This window comes from Bufo gargarizans, chromosome 2, assembly GCF_014858855.1.
Source record: "Bufo gargarizans isolate SCDJY-AF-19 chromosome 2, ASM1485885v1, whole genome shotgun sequence".
NCBI classification, from domain to species: Eukaryota; Metazoa; Chordata; class Amphibia; order Anura; family Bufonidae; genus Bufo; species Bufo gargarizans.
This window is the reverse complement of record NC_058081.1, coordinates 211,180,462-211,207,857: the sequence shown is the minus strand read 5'-3', so window position 1 is coordinate 211,207,857 and position 27,396 is coordinate 211,180,462. Positions and strand designations below refer to the sequence as shown.

At 47.0% G+C, this 27,396-nt stretch overlaps 1 protein-coding gene across 4 annotated transcripts in view; it reads right to left on the bottom strand.

Annotated features, from left to right (window-relative positions):
- Positions 1 to 9,117, bottom strand: part of AHCYL2 (adenosylhomocysteinase like 2) — a 93,558-nt gene extending 84,441 nt beyond the window's left edge. For 2 of the 4 annotated variants that reach the window (XM_044279966.1, XM_044279968.1), the window contains exon 1: positions 8,706 to 9,117. In XM_044279966.1, coding sequence (XP_044135901.1) covers positions 8,706 to 8,978 — 273 coding nt within the window. In that variant the 5' untranslated portion in view covers positions 8,979 to 9,117. The remainder of the gene's footprint in view (positions 1 to 8,705) is intronic. The other 2 variants (XM_044279967.1, XM_044279969.1) reach the window with 1 other exon arrangement.
- Between the last annotated feature and the right edge of the window lie 18,279 nt (positions 9,118 to 27,396).

The following is a 27,396-nucleotide window of genomic DNA, read 5'->3' as shown; positions in this document are numbered from 1 at the left end:
ACAGCTAAAGAACAGACCGGCCTCTACGCGAACAAGAGGAGAAGGTGAGTTAACTTTTTTATTATTTTTAACCCTTCCAGCACTATTATACTATGCATTCTGTATTCAGAATGCTATTATTTTCCCTTATAACCATGTTATAAGGGAAAATAATACAGTGAATAGACTGTCACCTAGAACCCATGCGTGAAAATCGCACCGCATCCGCACTTGCTTGCGGATGCATGCGATTTTCACGCAACCCCATTCATTTCTATAGGGCCTGCGTTACGTGAAAAACGCACAAAGAGGAGCATGCTGCGATTTTCACGCAACGCATAAGTGATGCGTGAAAATCACCGCTCGTGTGCACAGCCCCATAGAAATGAATGGGTCAGGATTCAGTGCGGGTGCAATGCGTTCACCGCACGCATCGCACCCGCACGGAAAACTCGCCCGTGTGAAAGGGGCCTTACAGTACTGGAATGTATTGGATAACACTGGCACAATACTCCGTGAATCCAATCAGCGCTGGGAGGTCAGGCCAGGTGCTGTGATGCAGAAGCGCTGCGGGACGAACGCTCGTCTGCAAGGGGCTTTATATGCAGCACTTTTTTTTTTTTTTTTTACTGGACAAAAAAGACAGATCCTGAACACAAACTGAACGAATCCCATCACTAGTGGGGTGACAGGAGGAGAGGGCGGAGCAGGGTCACTAGTGGGGGTCTCCACTTCTTGTATTTCTGTAGGTCACGTCCTCATAACTATTCTGCACACCTAGAGACTAGGCTCTTCATTATCCTGCAGCCGGAGGGGGTGCTAGTTATGGGGTGATAGCAAGGTGGATAGAACAAGAACTCTACCACCCCCAAGCCTGCGTTACCCGTTGGCCAGTCACATGAGTCCGCGGCTCCTTACCTCTCCAGTGGCCCTGTCAAGTTTCCCGGGGTCCTCAGGCAGCGAGCCCTGTTCTCCTTACAACAGCCATCCCCTGGAGCAGGCCCCTCCCCCTTCCAGTTCCTGGCGGCTTTCCCTGCTGCTGGACCTGTATAGCTCCGGCGAGCGCCTATGCCCACCAATAACAAAGCTCCTTGCTCTAAGTAGCTTTGCTATTGGTTATTTCAGGCACACTGCCTGCACTGTTCACAGCGCTGATGAATGTGGGGGAAAAGTCTAAGCGTATTGGTACGCCTTAGACTTTTCTGAGAGAATAAAATGGCCTGATGCTTGTACTGTCTGACGTTTGTACAGGCGTTACTGCGACCTCTGAGCACTACTGAATAGAGTTGGATCCCACTGTGGCTTTGAGGGATCTGCGCAGTAATCTTAAAACCTGCACAGCAAAAACTCTCAGCAAGGGAAGTTCAGCACAGCCTCCCACTGAAAACGGCAGGTGGTTTTAGCATAGTCGGCCCAGTTTGACAGCGAATCCGCACTGAAATCCTTGTCTGAACCTGTACTTACAGCATTTCACCATACAAGCATTGCTTCTAGAGGTGAATACCTTGGTAATGCAAAGACATTTGCCATTATTTTTACCCTTTCACAAGCAGCAGAATTGCTGCAAAAAAGTGACTGATTAGAGACAGATTTTCTGCTGTGTTTCGGTTTGTAATCTGCATCGGAAAAAAAAAAACGCATCAAATTATGCATTGTCGCAGATTTTCTTGCAGAAAACAGGCTGAATAGACACAGATTTCATTCTTCACATAGGAAGGCTTGAAATCTGCAATGAAATCCGCTGAATTAATTGACATGCTGCAGATTTAAAGGGAACCTGTCACCGGGATATGCAAATTAACCTGAGATGAGTCCTGTACGTGAGATGAGTCAGGGACAGGACTCATCTCATGTTAATTTGCATATGTATCAAATCGTTTTTTTACACAATAAAAGCACACAGAGCTATGGGGACTGGGTACTGCGGATGTGCTAGTGGCCATCTAGCAACCAATGTCCTCAGCTCTATACCCCAAATCCTGGTGACAGGTTCCGTTTAAGACCCGCAGCATAAGTCAGTTTCTCCTGCGGATTTTTTTTTTTATCCATGTGCGACTGAGAATTGCTAAAAGCTCACTCACTTTCCTGCTAGTGTACAACGCTGCAGATCTGACACAAAAATCCACAGCTAATCAGTAACGTGTGAACCCAACCTAAAAAGCCTTTGCATAAATATATTGTGCACAGTGTAAAATCCCATTTAAATACTTATAGTTGGGACAGATGAAAAGTTTTTTTTTTTGAGATTTAAATACTAATGACTTTTTCCCTAGATAGGTCATCAGTATCTGATCGGTGGGGTGGGGGGGGGTTCGAAAAGGCAATAGTGCACCTGTGAGAGCTGCGGCCTTCTCCATGCTCACCAAGCACGGCGTCGTACATCATATAGCAGCCGTGCTTGATATCGCGCTCAGCCTATTCACTTTTATGGGGGTGAGCTACGCACATGAACGTGTTGCCACTCGGCCTAGGAAAAGCTGAGAGAAGGCCGCGGCGCTACTGCAGACCCCCCCCCCCCCCCCCACTGATCAGATAGTAAAGGACATATCTAGAGGAACCAGAAAAGTTCCTAAAGGTTACGTTCAGCTACACATTTTTTGTTATTGCTCTAATGTACTGAAAATTAAGTAACTTTGTAACAGGTCATGAATGAAAGTGCCCTTTGTTTCTACAGCTCCTAGCTAGATCTATGCATCTCCATGGTAACCAAACAAATCCCTATTATATGACCCTTCAGTCATACACCTATTTATCATTCCCATCATTCTTGCTAACCTACTGGAGGTATTAAGGACAGATAAGAGGTTATGACTATTATAAAAGTTGCTTCATTTTGAATAGCATTGGAGACACTAAAAACGCGTCCAAAATACAATACTAAAGTGCGGCCATGGAAAGCATGACTCAATTACACTAGAGAATGTTAAACGGCTATGGCAGCAGTGGAAACTCCAAATTCTCTGCAGCACCTACAGCAGGGGTGCACAACCTGCGGCCCGGGGGCCACATGCGGCCCTCGATACCATTCTGTGCGGCCCCCAACCATCTGGTAACAGACATGTATGCCTATGTCTTGTGGCTGCTCACATGTATTTTTCATGTATTTCTCCCATTAGATGGGAGTCCTGGAAGTGTAACTAGACATTAATGGTATATAATGTGTTTTCAATATGCCATAAGTACAATATTTCAGTTGTTAATACACCTTTAAAATTTAATTTCGGCCCTCCTCATTGGTTCAGTCTGGCAATGTGGCCCCCAACCAGGAAACGTTGTGCACCCCTGACCTACAGACTGCTACTAGCACCCGTCATCAGAAAGCACATTAAATTACCACCATGAAACATGCTCAAATTTTGGAAAGAAAGCTAAAAATGCAGTTCTCTAAAACTATAGAAGGAAACTGGGGCGCATTCTTAAAAGGGACTACACAAGAGTGCTTTCTTCCAGAATCAGCGGCACACCTATCCATGGGTTGTGTCTGGGATTGCAGTTCATCTTCATTGAGGTGAATGCAATACCACACGTAACCCGTGTGGTGTGGTCTATGGAAGAAAGCAAAACTATGCAACCGGCATTACATGGGCAGCGCAGAATGTGCCAATATGCTCTGGGTGCAACCGCACACTCATAACACTCCAAAATCCAAATTCCCAGCAGAAAGATTCAATAAAATCAATTTCAAACTGCCCACATGCTTGCAGAAAAGGTCATCTTTGGACAACCCTTTCCATAGTTTTACTAGTAAAGTAGGGTTATTGTAGGGGTTAGTTCACCAAATGGAAACCCCGCATTTAATACCAAAATGGAGACTCGCGCCCCCCCCCCCCCCTCCCCAACGCATAGGATAAACAATTTTATATTTTAACCCCTTCTCGACATCTGTAGTACATTTACAGTGGAAGCTGGGTCTTTAAGGATGGCTGAGCAGGTGCAATAGCAGCTGGTTGCCTGCTGTATTGGGCTGAGTTGTGTCCCCTGTGGCCGTGCTGCGAACCACAAATTGCGGTCCGCAATGCACGGGCATCAACTATGGGCCAGCCGCAAGCGGATCGCTACCCTATTCACTTGAATGGGGGTACGCAATCCGTCCAGTCCGCAAAAAGATAGGACAAGTTCTATCTTTTGGCAGAACGAAACACTGTAGTGCTTCCGTTCGGCATCTCCAGATTTGGGGACCCATTCAAGTGAACAACGGCCATGTGCAAGATGCCTTAGGCTGAGTTCACACTTAAGTTGTTTGGTCAGTGATTGTGAGCCAAAACCAGGACTGGGTCCTCCACAGACATAAGGTATAAGGGAAAGATCTGCTCCTGTTCTGCGTTTAGAGCCGCACCCGGTTTTAGCTCAAAATCACTGACCAAACACTGACGTGTGAACAAGGCCTTACACTGCAGATACCCTTAGCATTTAAGCAGTCTTGTCCCCAGGAGCGCTGTGCTCTCGGGGACTGAACAGCACCTCCACATCAAGATAGCGGGAGCCATACAGTTGCAATGGCAGCTTCCTGTCTTCTGATGGCTTTAAGGCCTGCCAAAGCGAAGTTAGTATCAAGGCCTGCCTATGGCATGACAGGAACTAATTTCTCCCACAGACAGCAATCCTAAATCAGACGATGGCATGTCAAAGTCCTCTACTGTGACTACAAATTGGCAAAAAAGTCTGGTGAATGTATGGTGAACCGCATAATGAAAAAAACACTATCAAAATGGCAGATTTTCAGTTTTTTTGGACAGTTGGCCAACCCCAAAAAAATTAAAAAAATTATAATAAGTTTAATAAAACGTTATCAAAAGTAAAACCAGAAAATGGTATCAATAAAAACTATAGATAGCCCCACAAAAAGTGAGGCCCCCCCCCCCCCACATAGCGCTGCAGAAGTAAAGTAAATATAGTGATGCAAAGAACAAATAAAAAAAACTTAAGCCGACTGCCAATAGAAAGTCATCATATGGTGTATACGGGCTGCAGCCATGACAAAGCCCAGCTGGGAGGACCACAGCATCAATGGTGGAAGCAGAGGGGGTGAAATGGGCAAGTATAGCTCCTTTTATTATTTTCTCCAGTTGTTTGGCTTTAGGGAGCTTTCTGATTATCTTAGACATGCGGCAGAATAGGTAACAAACAATGACATGAACCCATAACGCCAATTGGAAATTTTAGGTGTGCTTGCTCCTGTATTCAAGTCAATGTACAGCTGACACACGTATATTCATTACACCATGCAGTATATCTACTGGAATAGCACTGGCTGAAAGAGCTGATCTCAGCACACAGTCAGCTGTCATAACCGAGGAACAGACGTGGCTGGCTGAGCAAGAACAAGTGACGTAACCAGGCATGGAGAGCTGCCGTCCCTGCGTCCCCCAGTAATGGCACAACGGGCTGCACATGAATAGAGCAGAGACGCACTGATGACGCAGAGATTGCAAGGACACATCACCCCATCAGTGACTGATTCATTCATTTAATCACTGCCTCGCATACAGCGCAGCACAGCCACGCCATGTTTCCAGAGCGGCAGCACAGTGGATTCTCTTGCAGTAAATAATGTAGTACAAGGTCGGGCAGGATATTCTACACCCCCGAAAAAATTATAGGTCACAAACGTATGAAAGGAGCTCACAGAAACTATGGAGAGCCTTGCAATCACCTCAAGGACCGAGAAGGGGTGTTTGTGCGCTAACGTACCTACATTACAATGGTTTTGCCTAAAAATTAGCAACATGCCGCTCTCGTCACTTTTGAAAAGCATGTGGAAAAGTGTGCACGTTTAACTCTTACTTAGGCCTCATTCACATCCCCATCGAGCAGATCTGGAACGCAAACTACCGGGGATTGCATGTGCTGCTTTTTTCTGTCCAGCCGACAGCCAGGATTTGTGCTGGATCGAGATGTGAACGAGGCCTTAGGTTGACATAAGATTTATCAACTGAAAATGTTTAAAAAGTCGCAAAATTCTTAAATATGAGAAGTCTGATAAATGCAACACAAATTACCTCAATCCAAATTTTGGCCGGACGGATATTACCAGTTTTTGTCCAGACAAATCTAGGCGTATTTGTCAATGGGGCCGGAAGGCATTCCAGTAACATCCGGCAATCCCAGATCCAGTAGAACAGCCAGCCGGAGAGCAGGCCTTAAATTTCCTCATCAAAACCCCCACCCCAGTGTGTAATAAAGGGGTTCTTCAGTTTGTTTAAACGGATGATCTATCCTCTGGATAGATCATCAGCATCTGATCGGCGGGGGTCCGACACCCGGGACCCCTGCCGATCAGCTGTTTGAGAAGGCAGCGGCGCTCCAGCAGCGCCGCGGCCTTCTCACCGTTTACCGCAGGCCCAGTGACGTCACGACTAGTATCGACTGGCCTGGGCGGGGCTAAGCTCTGTTCACTTGAATGGAGCTTAGCCCCGCCGATCAGATGCTGATACTGTAAAGGAAAAACTTCCTGCATCACATCATTTTGGGGCTCTTTTGGACTGGTCACCTATCCCGACATGTCCGTTTTAGTAACTACTTCTATCCCTCTTGTAATCAACAACCTGAAGCATTGATGCAACTGTATGTCAAACTATTCCTCTATTATTTCAAACAGAAATTTATGAACAAACTGCTAAATGTCCATCTGCAAAGACAGACATTATCCAATGAGTGCTAGGCTGTGCAGTGACACACCCTCGCAGAGTGCTGGGAATTCATCCCTAAACTTCCAGTAGGAATAATAGAGGAATGGCACAACACACTGTCAAAGGAATAGATGGCACAAAATTGTCATTACATGAATTAAAGTAGTTACTACAACAGACATGTCAGGAGAGGGGACAGGTCCTCTTTAAAATGGGTTGTGTCATTATTAAAAGTTATCCCCTGTCCACAGAAGGAAGTCCCATACCCCTCTCCTGATGAAATGAAAACCCATGATGCTAGGGAGGCTCGTTCCCGTCGCAGCCTGCTCCTGGCATCCTGGCAGTAGAGTTGTCACGATACCAAATTTTGATTCGATTTCGATACCATAAAATAGTATTGCGATACTCGATACCAATCGAAAAAATATAATAAAATCTGCAGGTCGTTAAAGATCACCTGGACAATCTAGAAGGCTATTGGAACAATGCTTTGTGGATGGATAAGACCAAAAGCATTCTATCTGGAGAAAGGAACGGACTGCATTCCAGTATAAAAACCTCATTCCATCTGTGAAACACGATGGTAGTAGTATCATGCTCATTTCTGACAGAAGCTGCAGTGGGCTTTTGATTCCTGCACAGGGGGCTAATGTCTGCAATCGGCAATAATGCTAATCTCAGACATGTCACCCCTCACATGCTGTGATCAATTTGACTGCAGCATCTGAGGCGGCTTTTCCAGTAGCACTGCACTGAGATCGGGGAAGCCATTCGTTGCTGGCAATAAGCTGCAGTCTGAATGAGTCTACCAGGCCTAGGTATATTCCTATAGAGGCCTGCAGGTGGCCGTGCTCCATAGGAATAAACAGACTTTCCCATACACTACTGTATGAAATCACAGTTACCGTATGGAAAAAGTGATCTAATGATCACATGTTCACATCCCCTAGGGAGGGGCTTTAAAAAATAAAATAAAATAAAAATGCGCACCACCGTGTCCCAAAACGCCCAATCTATTAAAATCTAAATTGATGACAGCAGGTCATCAATATCCTTGCGCTGCACATGCTCTTTTAAAAGGGAAGATCACTTTAAGGCCCCATTCACACGATCGTATTTTTCGTGGATTCACTGTGGACCTATTCACTACAACGGGGCCACAAAAACGCAAACGGGACACGGTCCGCATCCGTATATCCGTTCCACAAAAAAGATGGAACTCCTTATTCTTGTCCATTTTGCGGACGAGAATAGGCATTGTTACAATGGAACAGCAAAAAACACGGATCCTCTGTGTTTTCTGCGGACTACAAAATGCATACGGTCGTGTGAACGCAACCTCAGGACGCATTTACACTGCAGCAGATTTGGCACGGAAACTTCTGGAAGTGTATGGGGCTTGCAGAAAGTGTAGTAAGGCAGTGTTCACACCGGTGTCAGAGGCTCTGGTGCAGATTCTGTGATAAAGGCAGGCTGGTACTGCGATATCATCACTGGGACACTATGCTCTAGGAGAGGTCAGCTGCAGCCAACCACAGGCATGCTGGTTTATGTAGTACTACAATAGAAAGTCACAATTCGCCGTGTAAACGCAGTGACAGAGGACATGCCAAGGTCAGCGGAGCACAAGGCGCCGGGACAGCGCGGCCACATCTTGCGCTCCTCCTCAGCGCATCTTCCGCAACCGAGACGCACTGGCGACGCTGCGTCGGAGAAAGCCAATCAACGCGGCCGTACGCCCTGACCAATGAGAGCGCAGGATGGACACGGAGGAATCTCACAATGACAGCCGGGGCACACACCTGGGCGCCTCACAACATAGCAACTACCAAGTGTTCTTCCGCCGATAGATGATGGAGGAAAAGTAGTCCGCAGCTGCATAAGGAAAGCTCCACTAGACACGCGCTGCACACACAGGCTTAGAATTAGAAGCTAACGGCAGCGGGGACCGGCGGGAGACAGATTAAGATTCCCTGGACCGACTGAGAACAAATGGAACAGGGAAGGAGGTGACATTGGGCACCGGGAAGCAGCACGAAAGACAGGCCGGGTGACGTCACAGGACAGGTAGTGATGAGCGGCTCCCGGGAACATTACCTTCTTCACTGTACGAGGGGCCTCGCTGACGGCGCCCTCGGGGCTGCTGGCTCCCTCCCCTGGGCGCTGCGCCGGGTCAGTCCTCTTCATGGCAGAGGCTGGGACCCCCTTCACCGGCTGGCTGAGCGGAGACACGGCGGTGTTGTTGTCGGGCTCGTTATTCAGGACAGCGGGGTTCGGGGTCGCTAGAGCCGCTTCAGTCGTCGTCGTCTCCCTGGGCGCTTCCTTCAGCTCCACGTCTGCCATCTTCGCTGTCACTACCTGCACGGACATCGCGGCAGACACTCGTATGTCCCGGCTCTAGCTCCAATCTCCTCAGCCGCCTCCTGATGCACACAAACACTAGCACGCTGCCGGCAGCCTCTGGCACGCCCCCGCAGGCTGTCCCGCCCCCGCCGCAGGGGATCCTGGGAAAGCGAGTTTCTCCCACAATCTGAGCTAGCAGCGTATGGCTCGTAGTGCTAAACTACAACTAACGGCGTGCTCCACGTTCACTGCTGTGCTTAGCGAGGCATGCCGGGATTTGTAGTCTGTGCGCCTAGCTCTTACTGTCTTGAAAACGGACTCTTTACTACAATAACCGGCATGCCACGCGTGCCTGCAGGAAAGGAGAGGCGGAGCTGGGGCGGTGCCTTCTATTTCAACACGCTTTATTGGCAACATTACACACACAAGCTTGTGAATGCAGGCCTTCTGGGTTTACACATACATTGGGGGTCATCACTCCTCTTTTACTTACGCCTGTTGGCCGCCATAAGTGTGGGTTCAGGTGGAGTTCTTCTGGAGGAGGATTTGAGGCAGATTTTCCTATAGGCCTGTCAGCCACAGCCAGAAGTGGTTCCAGCAGGAACAACCTCCAGGAAAATGTGCCTCAATTCATCCTCCCAAAAAACAACTAACTGGGGCACCTTTGCTAAGCCCAGCTTTATACGCGGGGGTCTCTGCTGCTGTAATAGTCTAATGTGTAACGAGGCGTGCACCTATTAGGCGCATCTGTGGCAGGCCTTGCATCTGGCGTAAAAACAGTAGCCTATGGCTGGCATCGTTTTTCACTAACATCTGCCTGGCATGCCCATACTCCTCTTCCATCCCACCCAGCTGACAGACATGGCCTAAAATCTATATCGCAATATAATTTGAACTACGTGTGATAACAATAAATATTGCAATATATTATTTTTTTCTGCCATGCCATAGCCATTTGCCATCATCCATGTCCCCCAGCCAGCGTCATCAGCCCCATGCCATAGCCATCCTCCAGTTGATAAATCTCCCCTAATGAATGGGAGCAGTGCTGCAAGTCCAGCCTTAGAGCCCCATTAGACTGCCGGACGTTCAGGAAGCATGAGCGCCAATCAATGATAAACCCGTCAATCAGCCGTCGATGCAAAGGGTATTGCTAACGCAACCACTCTTCCCCTGTTCAGTTGTGTGAGGATTACACAGGGAGCTGCCAATAATCATGCACCTTCCATTCTGAATGAAACAAGTAGATGCCCGTTTATTAGCTGATGAACAAAACAGCACTCGTCTATGAATGATTGTTCTTGATAACTGGCCTGAAAATCGTTCAGTCTAAGGCTACTTTCACACTAGTGGTTTAGTTTTCCAGTATTGAGATCCATCATAGGATCTTAATACCGGAAAAAAACGCTTCAGTTTTGTCCCCATTCATTGTCAATGGGGATAAAAAATGAACAGAACTGAATGCTCCAAAATGCATTCCGTTCCATTTAGTTGCGTTCCCATACCGGAGAGCAAACCGCAACACGTATTTTGCTTAACTTTCCGCAAAAAATGTATAACATGTCCTGTTCTTGTTCAAAATCACAGACAAGAATAGGCATTTCTATAGTGGGTTGCCCGTTCCATTCTGAAAACACGGTGCGGTCGTCTGAATGTGCCCTAAGGCCGCTTGCAGACCAGCGTTTGCCATGCTGCGAGTCTGCAGTGCAGCTCCCGGCCTAATCTCCCAGCACTGCCGGGGTCACATAGCATTATAATGATTTATGATGCTATGTAACCCTTAGAGGTCTGGAATGTATTGGATAACACTGACATAATGATGCCACTGTTATTCAATACATTCCAGAACTGTAAGGGTTACATAACATTATAAATATATATAACTGATGCTGCCACCCTGCTTGATTTTTTACAATATGCCTCCTATGCCCCGCCAGATTTCTCCCGCTCAGTATGCGAATACTGAGCATCAGAGCAATGAAGAGGAGACGGAGTCTTTCTCCGTGGGCATCTCCTTCTCCCTGGCTGTAGAGCTGTCCAAGCGCGGGAGGTTTTTTCTCCCTGGCTGTGACGCTCTGCACTGCGATTGGACAGCGCTACAGCCAGGGAGAAGGAGACACCCCGCAAGTACAGGTATATATCTCCCTTAATAAAATAGCATGAAAGGCTCTCTTTAATCAAGCTGGGATAAAAACAACTCTCTGTGTATGAGTCTGGGCGAGAGGAAGTGACCCTAGAGAGAGGGAAGCCTGAGAGGCTTGTGTGGTCACAGCCAGGTGGGCTGCTAGACCGTACGGCTAAGGGTACTTTCACACTAGCGTTGTTCTTTTCCGGCACAGAGTTCCGTCGTAGGGGCTCAAATCCAGAAAATAACTGATCAGTTTTATCCCCATGCATTCTGAATGGAGAGTAATCTGTTCAGGATGCATCAGGATGTCTTCAGTTCAGTCTTTTTGACTTATCAGGCTTTTCAGAAAACCGTAGCATGCAGTATTTTTACCTCCGGCCAAAAATCCTGAACACTTTGACTGAACACCGAATCCGGCTTTTTTCCCTTTGACTTGCATTAACGCCGGATCCGGCGCTGTGTGTTCAGTCAAACCGGATCCGGCTTTTGCATGTTAAACCCGAAAAATGGGGGAAAAAAAGTTAAAATCCATAAATGGCGGATCCGTTTTTTCCAATACATTCTTTCATTGTGATCAAAATCCTGATCAGGATTCAAATGTAATCCGTTTTCACACGTTTTTCCGGATCCGGCGGGCAGTTCCGGTGTCAGAATTGAACGCCGGATTTAAACAGCGCTAGTGTGAAAGTAGCCTTAGTGAAGCCGGATCTCTCCCGTGGACTTATGTTAGCTGACCTGCTAAGGGTTGGAGCCTGCAACCCTGTAGGTAAACTGCGTTTTAGAGGTGAGTCAGGGAGAAGACCTCTGTATTAGGCCGAATGCACACGGCCGTTTTTCACAGCCGTGAGCGGTCTGTGGAACCGCGGCCTGGATTCCTGCTGAGAGCAGGAGCTCACGACGTCATTGGTTGCTATGATGCCATGCGCTCCCTGCTGCCGCCGCAATACAGATCTATACAAGTGTATTACTGTATTGCGGCGGCAGCAGGGAGCGCACGGCGTCATTGGTAGCTCTCAGCAGGAATCCAGGCCGCAGTTCCACGCACCGCTCACGGCCGTGAAAAACGGCTGTGTGCATTCGGCCTTAGCTAGGGCCCAGACGGGCAGGTGTTTATTTTGGTTTGGATTTATCTGTGTGTTGGTGCTAAAGTGCCAAAATAAAGCACCATTTGGACTTGAACCCCGTTGTCAAAGGAGAAGTCTGTGATTGTGACCCCCCTGTGCGAGAGTGATCCCTTACTGTACATATATATTGTGGGGTTTCGCTCTGGTAGATAGGGTAAGCGGACACAGTACAGAGGCAAAAGACAAGTTCTTAACTCAAAACTTCAGTGTTTATTCACACTTGAGGCAAATGCACAAAACAATGCATTACTTTGCAGTCTTGGTGTTTACTTCACACACAATGGAAAGTACATATAAGACAAGTAAATGTCAGTTCTGCCTCCAGCAGTCCATGGCAGGCTTTAGGGGGCCTGTTTCCTCGGCCCATGGATCTCAGCCCTCAAACCTGGCACCAAGCCTCTGATCCCAACACAGAGATCCTGCTGCTGAGCCCAGCTGCCTATTTAAAGGGGTTCTGCACTTTGTTTTAACTGATGATCTATACTCTGGATAGATCATCAGCTTCTGATCGGCGGGGGTCCGACACCCGGGACCCCTGCCGATCAGCTGTTTGAGAAGGCAGCGGCGCTCCAGCAGCGCCGCGGCCTTCTCACTGTTTACCGCCGGGCCGCTGGCACACTGACGTCACGAATAGTATCAACTAGCGTGGGCGCGGCTAAGCTCCATTCAAGTGAACAGAGCTTAGCCGCGCCCACGCTAGTTGATACTAGTCGTGATGTCAGTGGGCCGGCGGTAAACAGTGATAAAGCCGCGGCGCTGCTGGAGCGCCGCTGCCTTCTCAAACAGCTGATCGTCGGGGGTCCCGGGTGTTGGAAGCCCGCTGTTCAGAAGCTGATGATCTATCCTGAGGATAGATCATCAGTTAAATGAAAGTGCAGAACCCCTTTAAGGACAGCCAGGTGCTGCCAAAAACCCGGATCGGCAATTAAAATCCAGTCCGGTACTTGACCCCACCTGGCTGCAAATCAGCCCCTGTTTTCCCAGACCATTCCCCTCACTGTGTCACATATACCCCCCCCCCCCCTTTATTCAACCCTGAGGGGGTCAACACTCGCCAGACAATGTACTCGGGACAGGGCATACGCGTTTCCCTGCAACCAGCCTGCCCTGTGTTCCACTGTAAATTTTAAGTTCTGTAGGGAAAGGAACCATCTGGTGACACAGGCATTTCGGTCTTTGGCCTGGCTCATCCACTTGAGAGGGGAGTGGTCAGTTACCGGGCAGAATTTTCTCCCCAACAAATAATAACCGAGAGACTCGAGTGCCCACTTTTTTTTTTTTTCAAAGATATTTTATAAAAAATATTTTTTTTTCAAATGACTCAAACAAAACAATAATTTTAGAGTATATGCTTGAGTACATTAACTGACAATCAAGGCTTCTTACAAAGCGACGTAGGTTATGCAACAGTACACAATATCCTGATACTCGTATACAGTAATATAACCGAAGCAAACACAATATAGTATAGTATTCGCTAAGTTAGTTCCAATCCATTAGGGGAAGAAAAGGAAAACAACATACTCCCATACACTAAGACCCTGATAAAGTTTTGAGTATTGTCTGTACTTTAGGTGTTGTTTCCCCTTAGTCCCCCTAGACTACCGCTAATCTCTTCCATTAGGTACCATCTCGTATATCTAAAGGGATTGACCACCTGTTCTCTTTCCTTGTCATCACAGCATCGTATAATAAAGGACTTCCATTTCTTAAAAAAACTTTTTGACTGGGTCTCTTTTTCTTTGGAAGCTATCAATTGATCTATCCACAGGATTTTTTTTTTGTGGTCGAAATTACTTGATCAATGTTTGGAATCTGTGGGAGTAGCCAATCTGTTAGTATGCATTTTTTTGCCGCCATTATGATGGTGTGTGCCACCGGCGAAAGGGGGGTGGCACTCCCTGTCTTGGGATTGGTACTCCCGCCACATGAAACAAAGCCACTCTACAGTCCATAGGTAGTGTGTACTGGGGGTGATTGTAGATATGACTCAGTAATTTCGGAACGGGCCCTCAAAACCCATCTTGTCCAGCACTGACCCCAGTCAGTTTCATTGAACATTGTCGAATGCTTTTTCTGCGTCAAACGTAAGCAAGGATGCCAGTTTCCCCTTAAGGGGCTAGTGCTGGACACTATCTAGAACCGCCAAAACGGTGGAAATATTGGTCACCGCCTCTCTGCCCGGAGTAAAACAGGACTTATTAGGGAAGGCATGAAAGATCCCAATCTGTCAGCCATAATCTTCGACAGTAGCTTTGCATCTACATTGATCAATGAAATAGGCCTGTTAGGAGCCTGGGTGCAGCTAGTTTTTGCCTGATTTAAGCAAGAGTTTAATATATGCCAGAGAGGAGGACTGTGGTAGACCTCCACTCTCCAAGGCAGAGTTAAACACAGCGGTGAGAGTATACCCTAGCTCAGTGTTTCCCAACCAGTGTGCCTCCAGCTGTTGCAAAACTACAACTCCCAGCATGCCCGCACAGCCAAAGGCTGTCCAGGCATGCTGGGAGTTGTAGTTTTGCAACAGCTGGAGGCACACTGGTTGGGAAACCCTGCCCTAGCTGATCCTTTAATATTTTTATAAAATTCCCCTGTTAGCCCATCCGGGCCTGGCGCTTTACATGTTTTCAATGACCTAATTGTTTCCATAACTTCACTCTCTGTCACTGGGGCATTTAAATAGGCCAGCTGCTCGGAAGACACCCTAGTGAGAGATATTTGATCCAATGTCGTGGTCTGTGGTATAGGATCAGAGGTGTCTGTATATAGCTGTTTGTAGAAATCTCCCAAGATCATATTTATAACCTGAGGGTCTGTAGTTACTTTCCCTGTATCATCTGCCAGAGCCCCAATATGAGTGGCTGGAGGTTTTTCTTTAGATAGACCTGCCAATAATTTCCCTGATTTATTGCCATATCTGAATAGGGTGGCTTCCCACTCTTTCCTATTAAAAACTCTCTTTCTCCGCTGCCCATTTGTTAAAAGCTTGTTGAGCTTCCTTCCACGCCTGAAAGTGGATAGATAAGGGGGACTTCACATATTCAGCGTAGGCACCTCCCAACGTCCGACTAGCCTGCATATATTTGTTCCAGATTTCTTTCTTTTTTTCCCGCTACATAAGAGATAATCCTGCCTCTCAAGACAGCTTTTGCAATATCCCAGAACAAATTGATATTCTCTCTATGACCCATGTTGTCCATGTCACATTCCCCCCACTAGCCTCTAAGAAGTGAAGCAAAGTTATCACCTTTAGCCAAGTGAGCTGGGAACCTCCACAAAATGTCACTGCCCTTTTTATGGAATTCCGCCATCGTTAGCACCAATGGGGTGTGATCTGATATAACTATGTCTTTCGGTTCAGATGAGATAACCCTATGCAGTAGGGAGTGTTGTACAAATATGTAGTCTATTCAGGACCACGAGGAATGTGCCTGTGAATGAAAGGAGTATTCTCTCCCCTCTGGGTGAAGGTATCTCTATGTGTCAACTAATCTAGTGGTTTCAATTAGTGGGGTGAGAGTATTGTCCTGATTTGTTTTACGGGGTTGCTTTTGCAACAATGAACAATGGCTCCTATCAATGTCTTGGTCTACAACGGAATTGAATTCTCCTCCTACCACCCTTGCTCCTGTCACCTGGTTTGCCAACTTAGTCTCCAGATTCTCAAAAAAACATTTGTCACTATTTGGACCATAATTATTAAACACCTCCAAAAGGCCACATGGAGTGTCCATGGTTAAATGCAGCAAGCTGCCTCCCTCGTCTGGCACTACCGACAACACTTTATCTGAGAAGGACTTATGAATTAGAGTGAGGACCCCTGCAGACCTGCCCTGGGCTGGAGAGCCATGAACTGCGCCCACCCAAAGTTTACTCATTCTTCTCCATTCCCCCTCTCTCAAATGTGTCTCCTGTAGAATTGCTATGTCTGCTTTTAATGTTTTCAAATGGCGAAGGACCGTCATTTGTTTTTCTGGGGAACGGAGCCCCTTAACATTCCAGGTTACTACGCATTAAACATTATGTGAACAGTGATATGCAGAATCATATATATTATATATTCAATATGGCGCAACCTATTGCCTTCTGCGGGGCGATGCCATTCACCCCTCTTAAGTTTTTTGGGTGGTTATTTAAACTCAGAGAGATGTGAAATAAATGATTATTCTCACAAACTTTAAACCTAAACAAAAACATAAACGTAAGCATTATTCTGATGTTGAAAAGATTGTTGGTGATTGACACCTCTTCCCGCACTCCACTCCTCATCATCAACTGACTATCTCTGGACTTCACTTTTTTCTGGGATTAAGGCTCAACCAACCTCCACTCACTCCCCCCTCTCCTGTCTTTCCTAACTATACTGAAACAGAACCTATTCAACCTTCTGGATAATTGTGTTCACCCAATAGCTGCGATTTCTGTGAGCATACTAGGTAAACTTTCTTACTACAACCCTCATAGTATAATCCCAATACTTATCAGTCCACTGCTAGCATTGCATATCGGTTGGATCTTTGGGATCTTTATTTCTTCGGAGATGATATGGTATCTGCAACTTGCGGTACTTTCCCAGGAACACTCCTCCATTCATTCCATCCATGTTCCCCTGTAGTGGATGGCTGGGCAGTGCGATGTATAATGATCTCGTCATGTTCTTGACGCTTCGATGGCGAGTGTCCCTTACCTTGGTTGCTTGTCTTGTCCAGCTCTTTTCTCACCAACCTGATTCTCTGTAAAATTCAGCGCCTCTATTGGTGATTTGAAAACACAGGGCGCCTCACCTGCCAGTTGTATCTTCAGTGTCGCAGGGTACTGCAATTGAAACTTTATCTTTTTGGCATATAATGTGGAACATATTATGCTGTATTCCCTTCTCCTCTTTGCCACTTCTGCGGAATAGTCTGCAAATATCAGCAGCTTTTCACCCTGTAGCTCTAGGGGAGATTTCCTTGTGCAAAATTTCCTCCTTGTGATTGTAGTCAAGGAAATTTACAATGACCTGTCTAGGCCTGTTCATGTGAGGGTGCAACGTATTCGCTCGACTTGATGTTATAACCCAAACAGGCCCTACACGATGGGCTCTTTCCACTCTTTTGAGGTCTGTCAAGCCTAGAGCTTTGAGAATCTCATTCTCGCATAAGGCATGTAAGTTGTGCAGGTTTTATGGCTTCAGGAACCCCCAAAATGCCTATTCCTACGTGACCATTATTCCGTTGCGGTCACTGTAATGAGGGAATCCTTAATATCAGGGGCGAGGTACTTAGCCACCTCAATGGCCAGTCTCTTATAGTCTAGCAGGGCTCTCAGGTTTTCAGAAAGTGTCTGCTCTATTTCTCCCATGAACAAGTCCAGGGAGCGAGCTGTGGACTCCGTCCTACTCGACTGCCAGTTTCCCATTGTTCCTCAGTAAGTATCTCTCCATGTGATAGCAGGAGAGGTAGGTGAGGGGTGAAGAGCCGCTGGTGGCTCAGTGTGCTTTTAAAATGCCGATCTGAGGAGAGGGTGCGGCGGAGCTCCTCACTCAGCCGCCTCACATTCCAGCGCCGGAACCGGAAGTCGAGTGCCCACTTGATAGCAAGGTACTCTCTCTCCACTATACTGTACCTGGTCTCTGCTAAGGTGAGCTCACAGCAGAGGAAGACAACGGGATGCTCCTCTCTGTTGATTTCCTGAGACATTACAGCACCGAGGCCTACTTCAGAGGCATCGGTCTGTACTATAAATTCCTTTTTGAAGTCGGGCGTAACCAAAACCGTGGTCCCGCACAGGGCCGACTTCAAAGCGGAGACAGCCCCTTCCACCTGATCATCCCAGCGAACCATCACTGACCTGCGTCCCTTCAACAGCCGTGTCAATGGCACGGCCACCGTAGCAAAGTGGGGGACAAACCTCATGTAATAGCCCACCATTCCCAAGAACGACTTTACTTGCCTAGTAGTGACAGGTCGGGGCCGATTCCGTATCGCCTCTATTTTGTTCACTTGGGGTTTAATGACTCCGTGCCCAATGACATACCCCAGGTATTTAGTCTCCTCTAACCCTATTGCACATTTTTTGGGTTAGCGGTTAGTCCAGCCTTTTGAAGGGAGTCCACTATGGCCTGCACTTTGGGTAGGTGACTTTCCCAGTCGGTACTGTGGATGACAATGTCGTCCAGGTAAGCCGAAGCGTACCGATGATGTGGACGAAGCACAATGTCCATAAGTCATTGAAAAGTGGCAGGGGCGCTGTGCAGACCAAAGGGTAACACCTTATATTGGTACAGCCCCTCTGGTGTGATGAAGGCAGTTTTCTCTTTGGCAGCCTCCATCAAGGGTACCTGCCAGTACCCTTTGGTGAGGTTCAAAACAGAAAAGTACCTGGCTTGCCCTAACCTCTCGATAAGCTCATCCACCCGGGATACGCATCAAATTTGGAAATCTCGTTTAGTTTACAAAAATCGTTACAGAACTGTAACATCCGATTCGGTTTGGGTATTAAAACTTTAGGACTGGCCCACTCACTTTTGGACTCCTTAATAACGTCTAGTTGCAGCATTAGCTGCACTTACTCCGAGATGGCTTGTCGCCGAGCCTTGGGTACCCGGTATGGTTTTAAAGGGAACCTGTCACCTCTACTATGCTACGCTCACTGAGCGTTTCTAAATGTTAATTGTGTTACCCTAAACATATAAATTACACTTTTAATTTCATTTGCAGACTAATTCAATAAGTATTATGCATTTTTGTACTTCCTGCCTTTTATGCAAATTAACATTAAAGAGTCATATGTTACTTGTGTGACCAGAGAAGAGTCATATTTTCAAGCTCTGACTCATTTCAGGTTAATTTGCATATGTATCAAATACGTTTTTTTAACACAATAAAAGCACACAGAGCTATGGGGACTGGGTATTGCGGATCTAGCAACCCATGTCCTCAGCTCTATACCCAAAATCCAGGTGACAGGTTCCCTTTAACCGGACTTTTGCCTGAGGCTCAGTGATGATATCATGCTGAATTGTGGAAGTGCGTCCGGGGAGGTCTAAGAACACATCCGTGTGCCGGCTCATGAACTCCCTGGCCTCCTGAGTCTGTTTAGAGGAGAGGCTGTCAGCATTCTTCACTGTGGCAACCGCTTCCCTTTCATCAGACGAAGGGGCCAGAACCTGTTCCCCTAGAAAACTTGGCCACGGGCTGTCGTCAGTACCAGTCTCCCTATCTTTCCAAGGTTTGAGTACATTAACATGGTACATTTGCTCCAGCTTTCGCCGCCCCCTGGCTGGTGTACCTTGTAGTTTACCTCTCAAAGTTTTTCGATTACTTTGTAGTGTCCCTGCCACCTAGCCAGGAACTTACTGTCCACGGTCAGTACCAGAACCAAGACCCGATCTTCCCGGTTAAAGATCCGGACCTGAGTCTGCCGATTATAGACGCGACTTTGAGCTCGCTGAGCTGCCTCCATATGTTCTCTTACAAGAGGCAACGCGGTTTCCATACGTTCCTGCATCTGGATGACATATTCAATAATACTTTTATATGGGGTGGGTTACTGTTCCCACACCTCTTTGCTATGTCCAACAGACCACAAGGATGTCTGCCATATAGCAGTTCGAAGGGCGAGAACCTAGTAGAGGCCTGGGGCACCTCTTGCACTGCAAACATAAGATAGGGCAGAAGGAGGTCCCAGTCCTTCCCATCCTTAGGCTACTTTCATACTAGCGTTGTTTGAATCCGGCGTTCAATTCCATCACCGGAACTGCCCGCCGGATCCGGAAAAACATGTGAAAACTGATTTTGATCACAATAAAAAAATGCATTGGAAAAAACGGATCCGCCATTTATGAACTTTAACTTTTTTTTCACATTTTGCGGGTTTAACATGCAAAAGCCGGATTCGGTTTGACGGAACACGCGGCACCGGATTCGGCGTTAATGCAAGTCAATGGGAAAAAGGCCGGATCCGGCGTTCAGTCAAAATGTTCCGGATTTATGGCCGGAGGTAAAAATACAACATGCTACGGTTTTCTGAAAATCCTGATCAGTCAAAAAGACTGAACTGAAGACATCCTGATGCATCCTGAATGGATTACTCTCCATTCAGAATGCATTAGGATAAAACTGATCAGTTCTTTTCCGGATTTGAGCCCCTAGGACGAAATTCAGCGCCGGAAAAGAAAAACGCTAGTGTGAAAGTACCCTTAGACACCACTCTTTTTAACATGTTTTTTAATGTTTGATTAAACTTTTCTACCAGGCCGTCAGTTTGCAGATGATAAACGGACATCTATAGCTATTTGATGTGCAGCAGATTTCCCTCATAACCTTAGACATAAAAGGGGTCCTCTGGTCAGTCAGAAACTCTTTAGGTAGCCCCACTCAGGAAAACATCTCCATTAACTCTTTAGCTATAAGTTTGGCCGATGTATGTTGCAGTGGCATCGCCTCCGGATACAGAGTGGCGTAATCTAGGACAACCAAGATGTGTTGGTGTCCTCTGGCGGACTTCGGTACTGGACCTATGAGGTCCATAGCGATTCGCTCAAACGGTAGAGGTACTAAGGGACTGCGCAAAAGGTGCTGGGGGCTAGTTGTTTGGCAGGTTGGGCAAGAATTGCAAAACTCGTCCACCTCTCTCAACACACTGGGCCAGTAAAACCGTTGTAATATCCGGTCCTGTTTTTTCTGCATTCCCAGATGACCCCCGAAAACATGTTGGTGGGCTAACTTTAACACAAGTTTTCTATAAGCCTGGGGCACCACCAACTGTTCAATATATTGACCCCGCAGCTGGTTTACCAGAGCATATTCTGATGAACCACAAAAAGTGGAAACATCGACTTGGCTCCAAGTTGTTGTGGTTAACCATCAATTTTTATCATGTTCTCCCAGTCTCGGGATAGGGTTGGGTCCCGGTATTGTGCTGTACCAAAATTTTCCCCGGAGACACTGAGGTCTGCCAACTCAAGACCGGTGGCAAGTCCTCGACGTCTCCCACCAATACACTCAGCGGGGTTGTCTCCCCCTCTTCACCCGAAGTGGTGGTCACACCCAACTGCTGGCCCTTCAGCCTCAGGTTCCCAGGGTTCTGGCCTTCCTCCTGGGCAAGGCCAATCTCCTGGGTTTACTCCTAACTCTCACAACCGGCCATAGGGCCGGGAAGCCCGGAAAGTCTCTCCCTATTATGAGTTCGTAGTGTAGATTTGTGGCGACTTCCACTTCGTGGGTTCATCTGCCGGCTACTGTGGTTAAAGACACCAGCGCAGTGGGGTAGTCTTTTAAGTCTCCATGGATGCACATCACCCCGACTTTCCGGCCTTGAGTGTCTCCCACTTCCACCTGGCACAAGTGGTCTAGAGATTCCGGGGTACCTGTTGCACACAGTGTCCTGGCATAAAACAACTGAAGGTAACCACAATTAGTGTCCATGGGCTCAATCCCCGATGAGGACAGTCAGCCCTTATGTGGCCAGGCTCCTGACACTGCCAGCAGACTTAACGGAGCCAGGCCCATAGTGGGTACATCCCGGGTGGGTTTCATAGGCTCAAATCTCCAGGCTTGGGGTGGAGATTTCTGGGGTTTAACTGCCCCCCTCCCAAAAGAAACCCCCCTTTAGATTCATAGTAGCCTCATAACGTTCCACCAGGTCCACCATCTCCAGGGCATTGCCAGGAGACACCTGGCCGATCCAGTGCTGGAGAGGAGGACTCAGCACATCAGGCTGTAGCCATTTTTGCAAGAGGTGAAATAAGTCATAATACTGGGGTCTCGCGGGCTCAGCCAGGTTGAATCCCCACTGATGTACCTGCTGGGCCCAGACCAACACATTCACCCCCAGTCTTGCCAGAATCTCACCGAAATACACCCGCTGAGAATCGGATGCCAGGAACGGAGTGACGACCTCAGCCCATTGGTCTCGGGGTAATTTCTCCCTTGTGGCCACCTTCTCGTACATCGCCAGGTAGGTTTCAACGTCATCTTGGGGATCGCCGCACGGACCGCTTTCCAGATATCATGGATGCTTTGGGATGTTCCTGCCGTCTGTATAGCCATCACCTGTTGTAACAGCAGCTGGTTTGTTTCTAGCCGCCCATTGTTGCAGGTTGGTTTCTCGCTGCAGCTGGTTAGCCTCCACAAGAGCCTTTATTATGGCCTCAATTTTGTCGAGGGTCAGGGGTTGAAATTTAGCGATGCAAGACATGCAACCGTTCCCGAAGCAAAAGTAAAAAAACAACAGTACTTCAGCGATCACGCCTGCCTCACTGCGCTTGCACTTGCACATCCTCTACCAATTGTGGGGTTTCGCTCTGGTAGCTAGGGTAAGTTCTTAATGCAAAACTTCAGTGTTTAATCACATTTGAGGCAAATGCACAAAACAATGCGTTACATTGCAGTCTTGGTGTTTACTTCACACACAATGTAAAGTACATCTTGGTGTTACTTCACACAAGTTCATATAAGACAAGTCACCTTGATGTCAGTTCTGCCTCCAGCAGTCCACAGCAGGCTTTAGGGGGCCTGTTTCCTCGGCCCATGGGTCTCAGCCCTCCAACCTGGCACCAAGCCTCAGATCCAAACACAGAGATCCTGCTGCTGAGCCCAGCTGCCTATTTAAGGACAGCCAAGTGCTGTCAAAAACCCGGACCCGCAATTAAAATCCAGTCAGGTATTTGACCCCACCTGGCTGCAAATCAGCCCAACAGCACACGCTGGGAGGAAAATACCTGTTTTCCCAGACCATTCCCCTCACTGTGTCACTATATATATATATATATATATATAGTGATTGGCGTTAAGAGGTTGAGTGGAGCAAGCTCACAAGCTGAGCTCGCTCCATACATGGTGGCTGGTGGCTGTGCTTGCACATTATAAGAAAAAGCACCAGCTTATGTGAGCTCCCATGGACCCAGCCACTAGACAGGCTGGCACTTTTCCTATAGTGTGCCTGCATGGCCACCACTGGTGGATTGCAGGGTGGTCATAACCATGGAAACGAGCAGTGTTAGACAACGGGGGTGGGATCCCTCTGTCCTCCGATCAAAGCCCCTGAGGCGATATTGTGGGGCTTCTATCAGTTGCCTGGGGGCATTGTGAAGGTTCCTAGGCCTGTTATAGCTAACTGCCTGAAATCCATTCCAGAGGCTTGGTTTCTCAGACAGTCTGTCAAAATCCCATAGACTGCAATAGTTTTCTGTTGCAGTCTGTAGGATAACGACCAGGAGATCACCTGTTCAAGTCCCTTAAAGGGGAGGGGTGGAACAGATGATAAATATAAAAAATTCAAACAACCCCTTTCTCAATAAAAAAAAAAAAAATTAACATTAAAAGCATCATTGTGTCTGAAAATGTCAAAACTATTAAAATATCTAAATATTTTTCCTGTGCAATAAATGCCATAATGGAAAAAGAAAAATCACAATTTGCCAGTTTTTGGTTATCTTTTCCTCCCACCAAAATTAAATAAAAGGAGAACAAAAATGTTGCACGTACCCCAAAATGGTGCCAAAAATAACTACACTTCCCCCACAAAAAACAAGCCCTGTACAGCTCTGTAGACTGAAGTATAAAAAAAGTTAGAAGTAAAACATAATAAAAACGATACAAGTATGGTAATATCAAAGCCCAAACACCTAAATGTGTTGCTAGTATTATAAACCATATACTCCAGTAGGTATGAGCCTTGCGAGGAAAGACGGCACATGCCATCATGCCCTTCAGCTTTAGAATGGCATAAATAAATTCATCCCCTATTCTTAATACATTTTCCTCAATATCCAGTATTTAAATGTGTCACTATACTTATGTTTTTCTAGGCGCAATAATACATTAATCCATAACCCTTTTGATCACATCAGCCAGAGCTGTTGAACAGTCTAATGTAAATGGGGCAGTTCCAGAAGAAGGACAGGGTATGTTGTGTTGCAATATGTCTGACCTTTTATTCCCCAGGAGATAAACCGCTGGCAGTGTTATTGGGAGCTAATTTTTATTTGGAAGGTGTGGACTGTTTAACAAAACGGTTATTCTGCAAGAATAGAAAAAACATATCTAAGGTATAAAGCTATAGAGCTTTTCATATTGTCATATCAGTCTCCTTTATCTAAATAAAAATATACTAGTCTTTCCCCCACCTGTCTTTTCATTTTTGATAAAAAATCACTTTAATCTATATGCTAATTACCTTCGTAAGGTGTCCAAGAGGCTGTCCCTCCGGCCAGTGGAGCCCAGCCGCGCCCCTTATCTTAGAGCCCAGAGCCGCCCCGCTGTTAATTATTGACTCCACTCCTCTGCTTTTTTTTTTTTTCGCTGTGCGCCTTACGAAGTATAACCATTTTGTTAAACAGTCAGCGGTTAATCTCCTGGGGAATAAAAGATCAGACATATTGCAACACAACATGCCCATATGAACAGCTCTGTATCGAAATCTGGCTGACAGAATCCCTTTAACCCTACAAAGTATCTCATTTGTTAGTTGGGCAAAGGGAGTCGCTACATTTTCCAGCTAAGTCACATAAAGCAACAGTATGATGACCCCTCCAAACAATTCACAACAGCAGGTAGTCCTGATATTTTATAACTGCAGGAGTGTGGAGACCACAAAAGTATGGTGGCAATGCCAACGGTTGTGTCACTGTGCGGTTCACCGTGACGTATGGTCGTGTAGGCTGGCTGCTCGCCCCCTGGTGTACTGGCTGCGGACCACTCCGTACAGGCTGGTTTCTAGCGGCAGCGTGCTGGCTGCAGCAGCACATGTGAACCTGCCCATGTACCTCTGTACCCCTTTGACTTAATTTCTTATTTGAGATCTCTTTTGATCTTTCTCCTGGTGCAGCTCTGCCTGCGTCTGTTTTGCCGCTTCTGCTTTGGCACAGGTATCTTCTTCCGATTTCCCTGTGCTTGCCTTCGGAAGAGGGTGTCAGCATGTTTGGCCAATCGGTCTTTGGCATTCATGTCATTCTCCGGAGGGAGGGTGGAGGGGGAGATAATGTCATGGTGCGGTTCACCCTGACGTATGGTCGTGTAGGCTGGATGCTCGCCGCCTGGCGTACTGGCTGCGGACCACTCCATGCAGGCCGGTTGCTAGCGGCAGCGTGCTGGCTGCAGCTTCATGTGTAAACCTGCCCGTGTACCGGTTCCCCCCTCATGGTGGTATGTTGGTTGCCTTTGGCAATGTCCGGTGATACCTTTTTAGCATGCACCTCTGCCTGCGGCCGTTTTGCCGCTTCTGCTTCGGCGCAGGTATCTGCTTCCGATTTCCCTTTGCTTAGCCTTCGGAAGAGGGTGTCAGCATATTTGTCCTATCGGTTTTGTCCGTGTAAGTTTGGTTGCCATCGGCAACGCCCGTACTACAGCTCCCTCGCTGCAGATTCATTCTTGTACTGTTAGGGTTAACTCCCCTGTCTTGTTCGTTTGGAGTTAATCTTCCATGTTGGGCTCCATGGGTGTGACCTCCTTTTGGCACTCATGGAGCCAGACAGGGAAGATTAACCCCAAACGAACCAGACAGGGGAGTTAACCCTAACAGCACAAGAATGAATCTGCAGCAAGGGAGCTGCAGTATGGTCGTTGCCGATGGCAATCAAACTTACACAGACAAAACCGAACACAAATACGAAATTAAGTCAAATGGGTACAGAGGTACACGGGCAGGTTCACACGTGAAGACACAGCCAGCACGCCGCCGCTAGCAACCAGCCTGCACAAGCCAGGGGCAGAGCAGCCAGCCTAAACGACCATACGTCACGGTGAACCGCACCTTGACAGGTTGGCATAAAAGACAGAAAAGCAAGGTCAAGCCAGGCCAGATGTATAGCCTCTACCTGGTAGCCAGCAGACAATAGCTGGTGGGGAATGGAAAATTAAGTGGCTATTAAATGCAGTTTTTGAGCCAAGACCAGAAGTGCCTTAAAAGACAAAGAAGTCACATCTGTCCTTAATACTTTCTCTCCCTTTATGATCCACTCCTGATTTTGGCTTCAAAAACTGTATAAAATATAAACTGAACAAGTGGCAGTATCCTCAGAAAGTAACAAAAACCTGGTTGGACTGAGTAGCGGTTGCTCCACCATTATCGAAAATCTCCTGCCACTGCATTGATGGTAATAACTGCTTTAAGCACATTTCACTAGTAGGTACTGTTCCATTTCTCATTGAATGACTAAAGGCCCATTTCCTTGGACCCTCATATGAACATTTATTTTCAGTGATTGACCTGTGCAAGCATTATTAATGCAGATAGGGCGATCTGTCACAAAGACCGGGATCGCCGAACGTTGTGTTGTCTTCCAGGTGCTCGAGTTCGACACATCGCGGATTGGGTTGACAGATTACTGGGAGAGGCTGGAGAAGACCCAGCGGTCATGGTCCATATCGGAACCAATGACAAAGTTAGAGGTAGGTGGAGAGTCCTTTAAAATTATTTTAGGGATTTAGGTCACAAGCTTATGGCAAGGACCTCAAAGGTAGTATTTTCCGAAATACTGCCTGTGCCACGAGCCACACAAGAAAGACAGCAGGAAATTAGGGAGGTAAACAAGTGGCTCAAGAACTGGTGTAGGAAGGAGGGGTTTGGGTTCCTGGATTACTAGGCCTACTTCTCTGTCAGCTACAGGCTCTATCGTAGGGATGGGCTGCACCTCAATGGGGAAGGGGCAGCTGTTTTGGAGGAGAAGATGGCTAGGAGGTTGGAGGAGTGTTTAAACTAGGGACTGGGGGGAGGGTAATTACATTATAGGAGGGGAAAGTAGTGAAGATAGAGACCAGGGGAAAGGTAGGGTAACTGGGAGAGGAATGGAAGGAGGGACTAGAACAGTTCAGAAGGAAAGGTGTAGGGTAAAAAATACACATAACCCTCTCAATTGTATTTACACTAATGCCAGAAGCCTGACTAATAAAACTGGTGAACTGGAATTAGTGATGTGTGAGGAGAACTATGACATAGTGGGAATTACTGAGACATGGCTGGATGATAGCTATCACTGGGCAGTTAATATACAGGGTTACAGTCTGTTTAGAAAGGATCATCAAAACCGGAGAGGAGGAGGGGTCAGCCTTTATGTAAAGTCCTGTCTAAAGCCCACACTCCGTGAAGATATAAGTGAGGGACATGAACATGTGGAGTCCACTGTGGGTAGAGATACATGGAGCTAAAAACAATAATAAAATACTAATAGGAGTTTATTATAAGCCAGCTAATATACTAGAGTCCACAG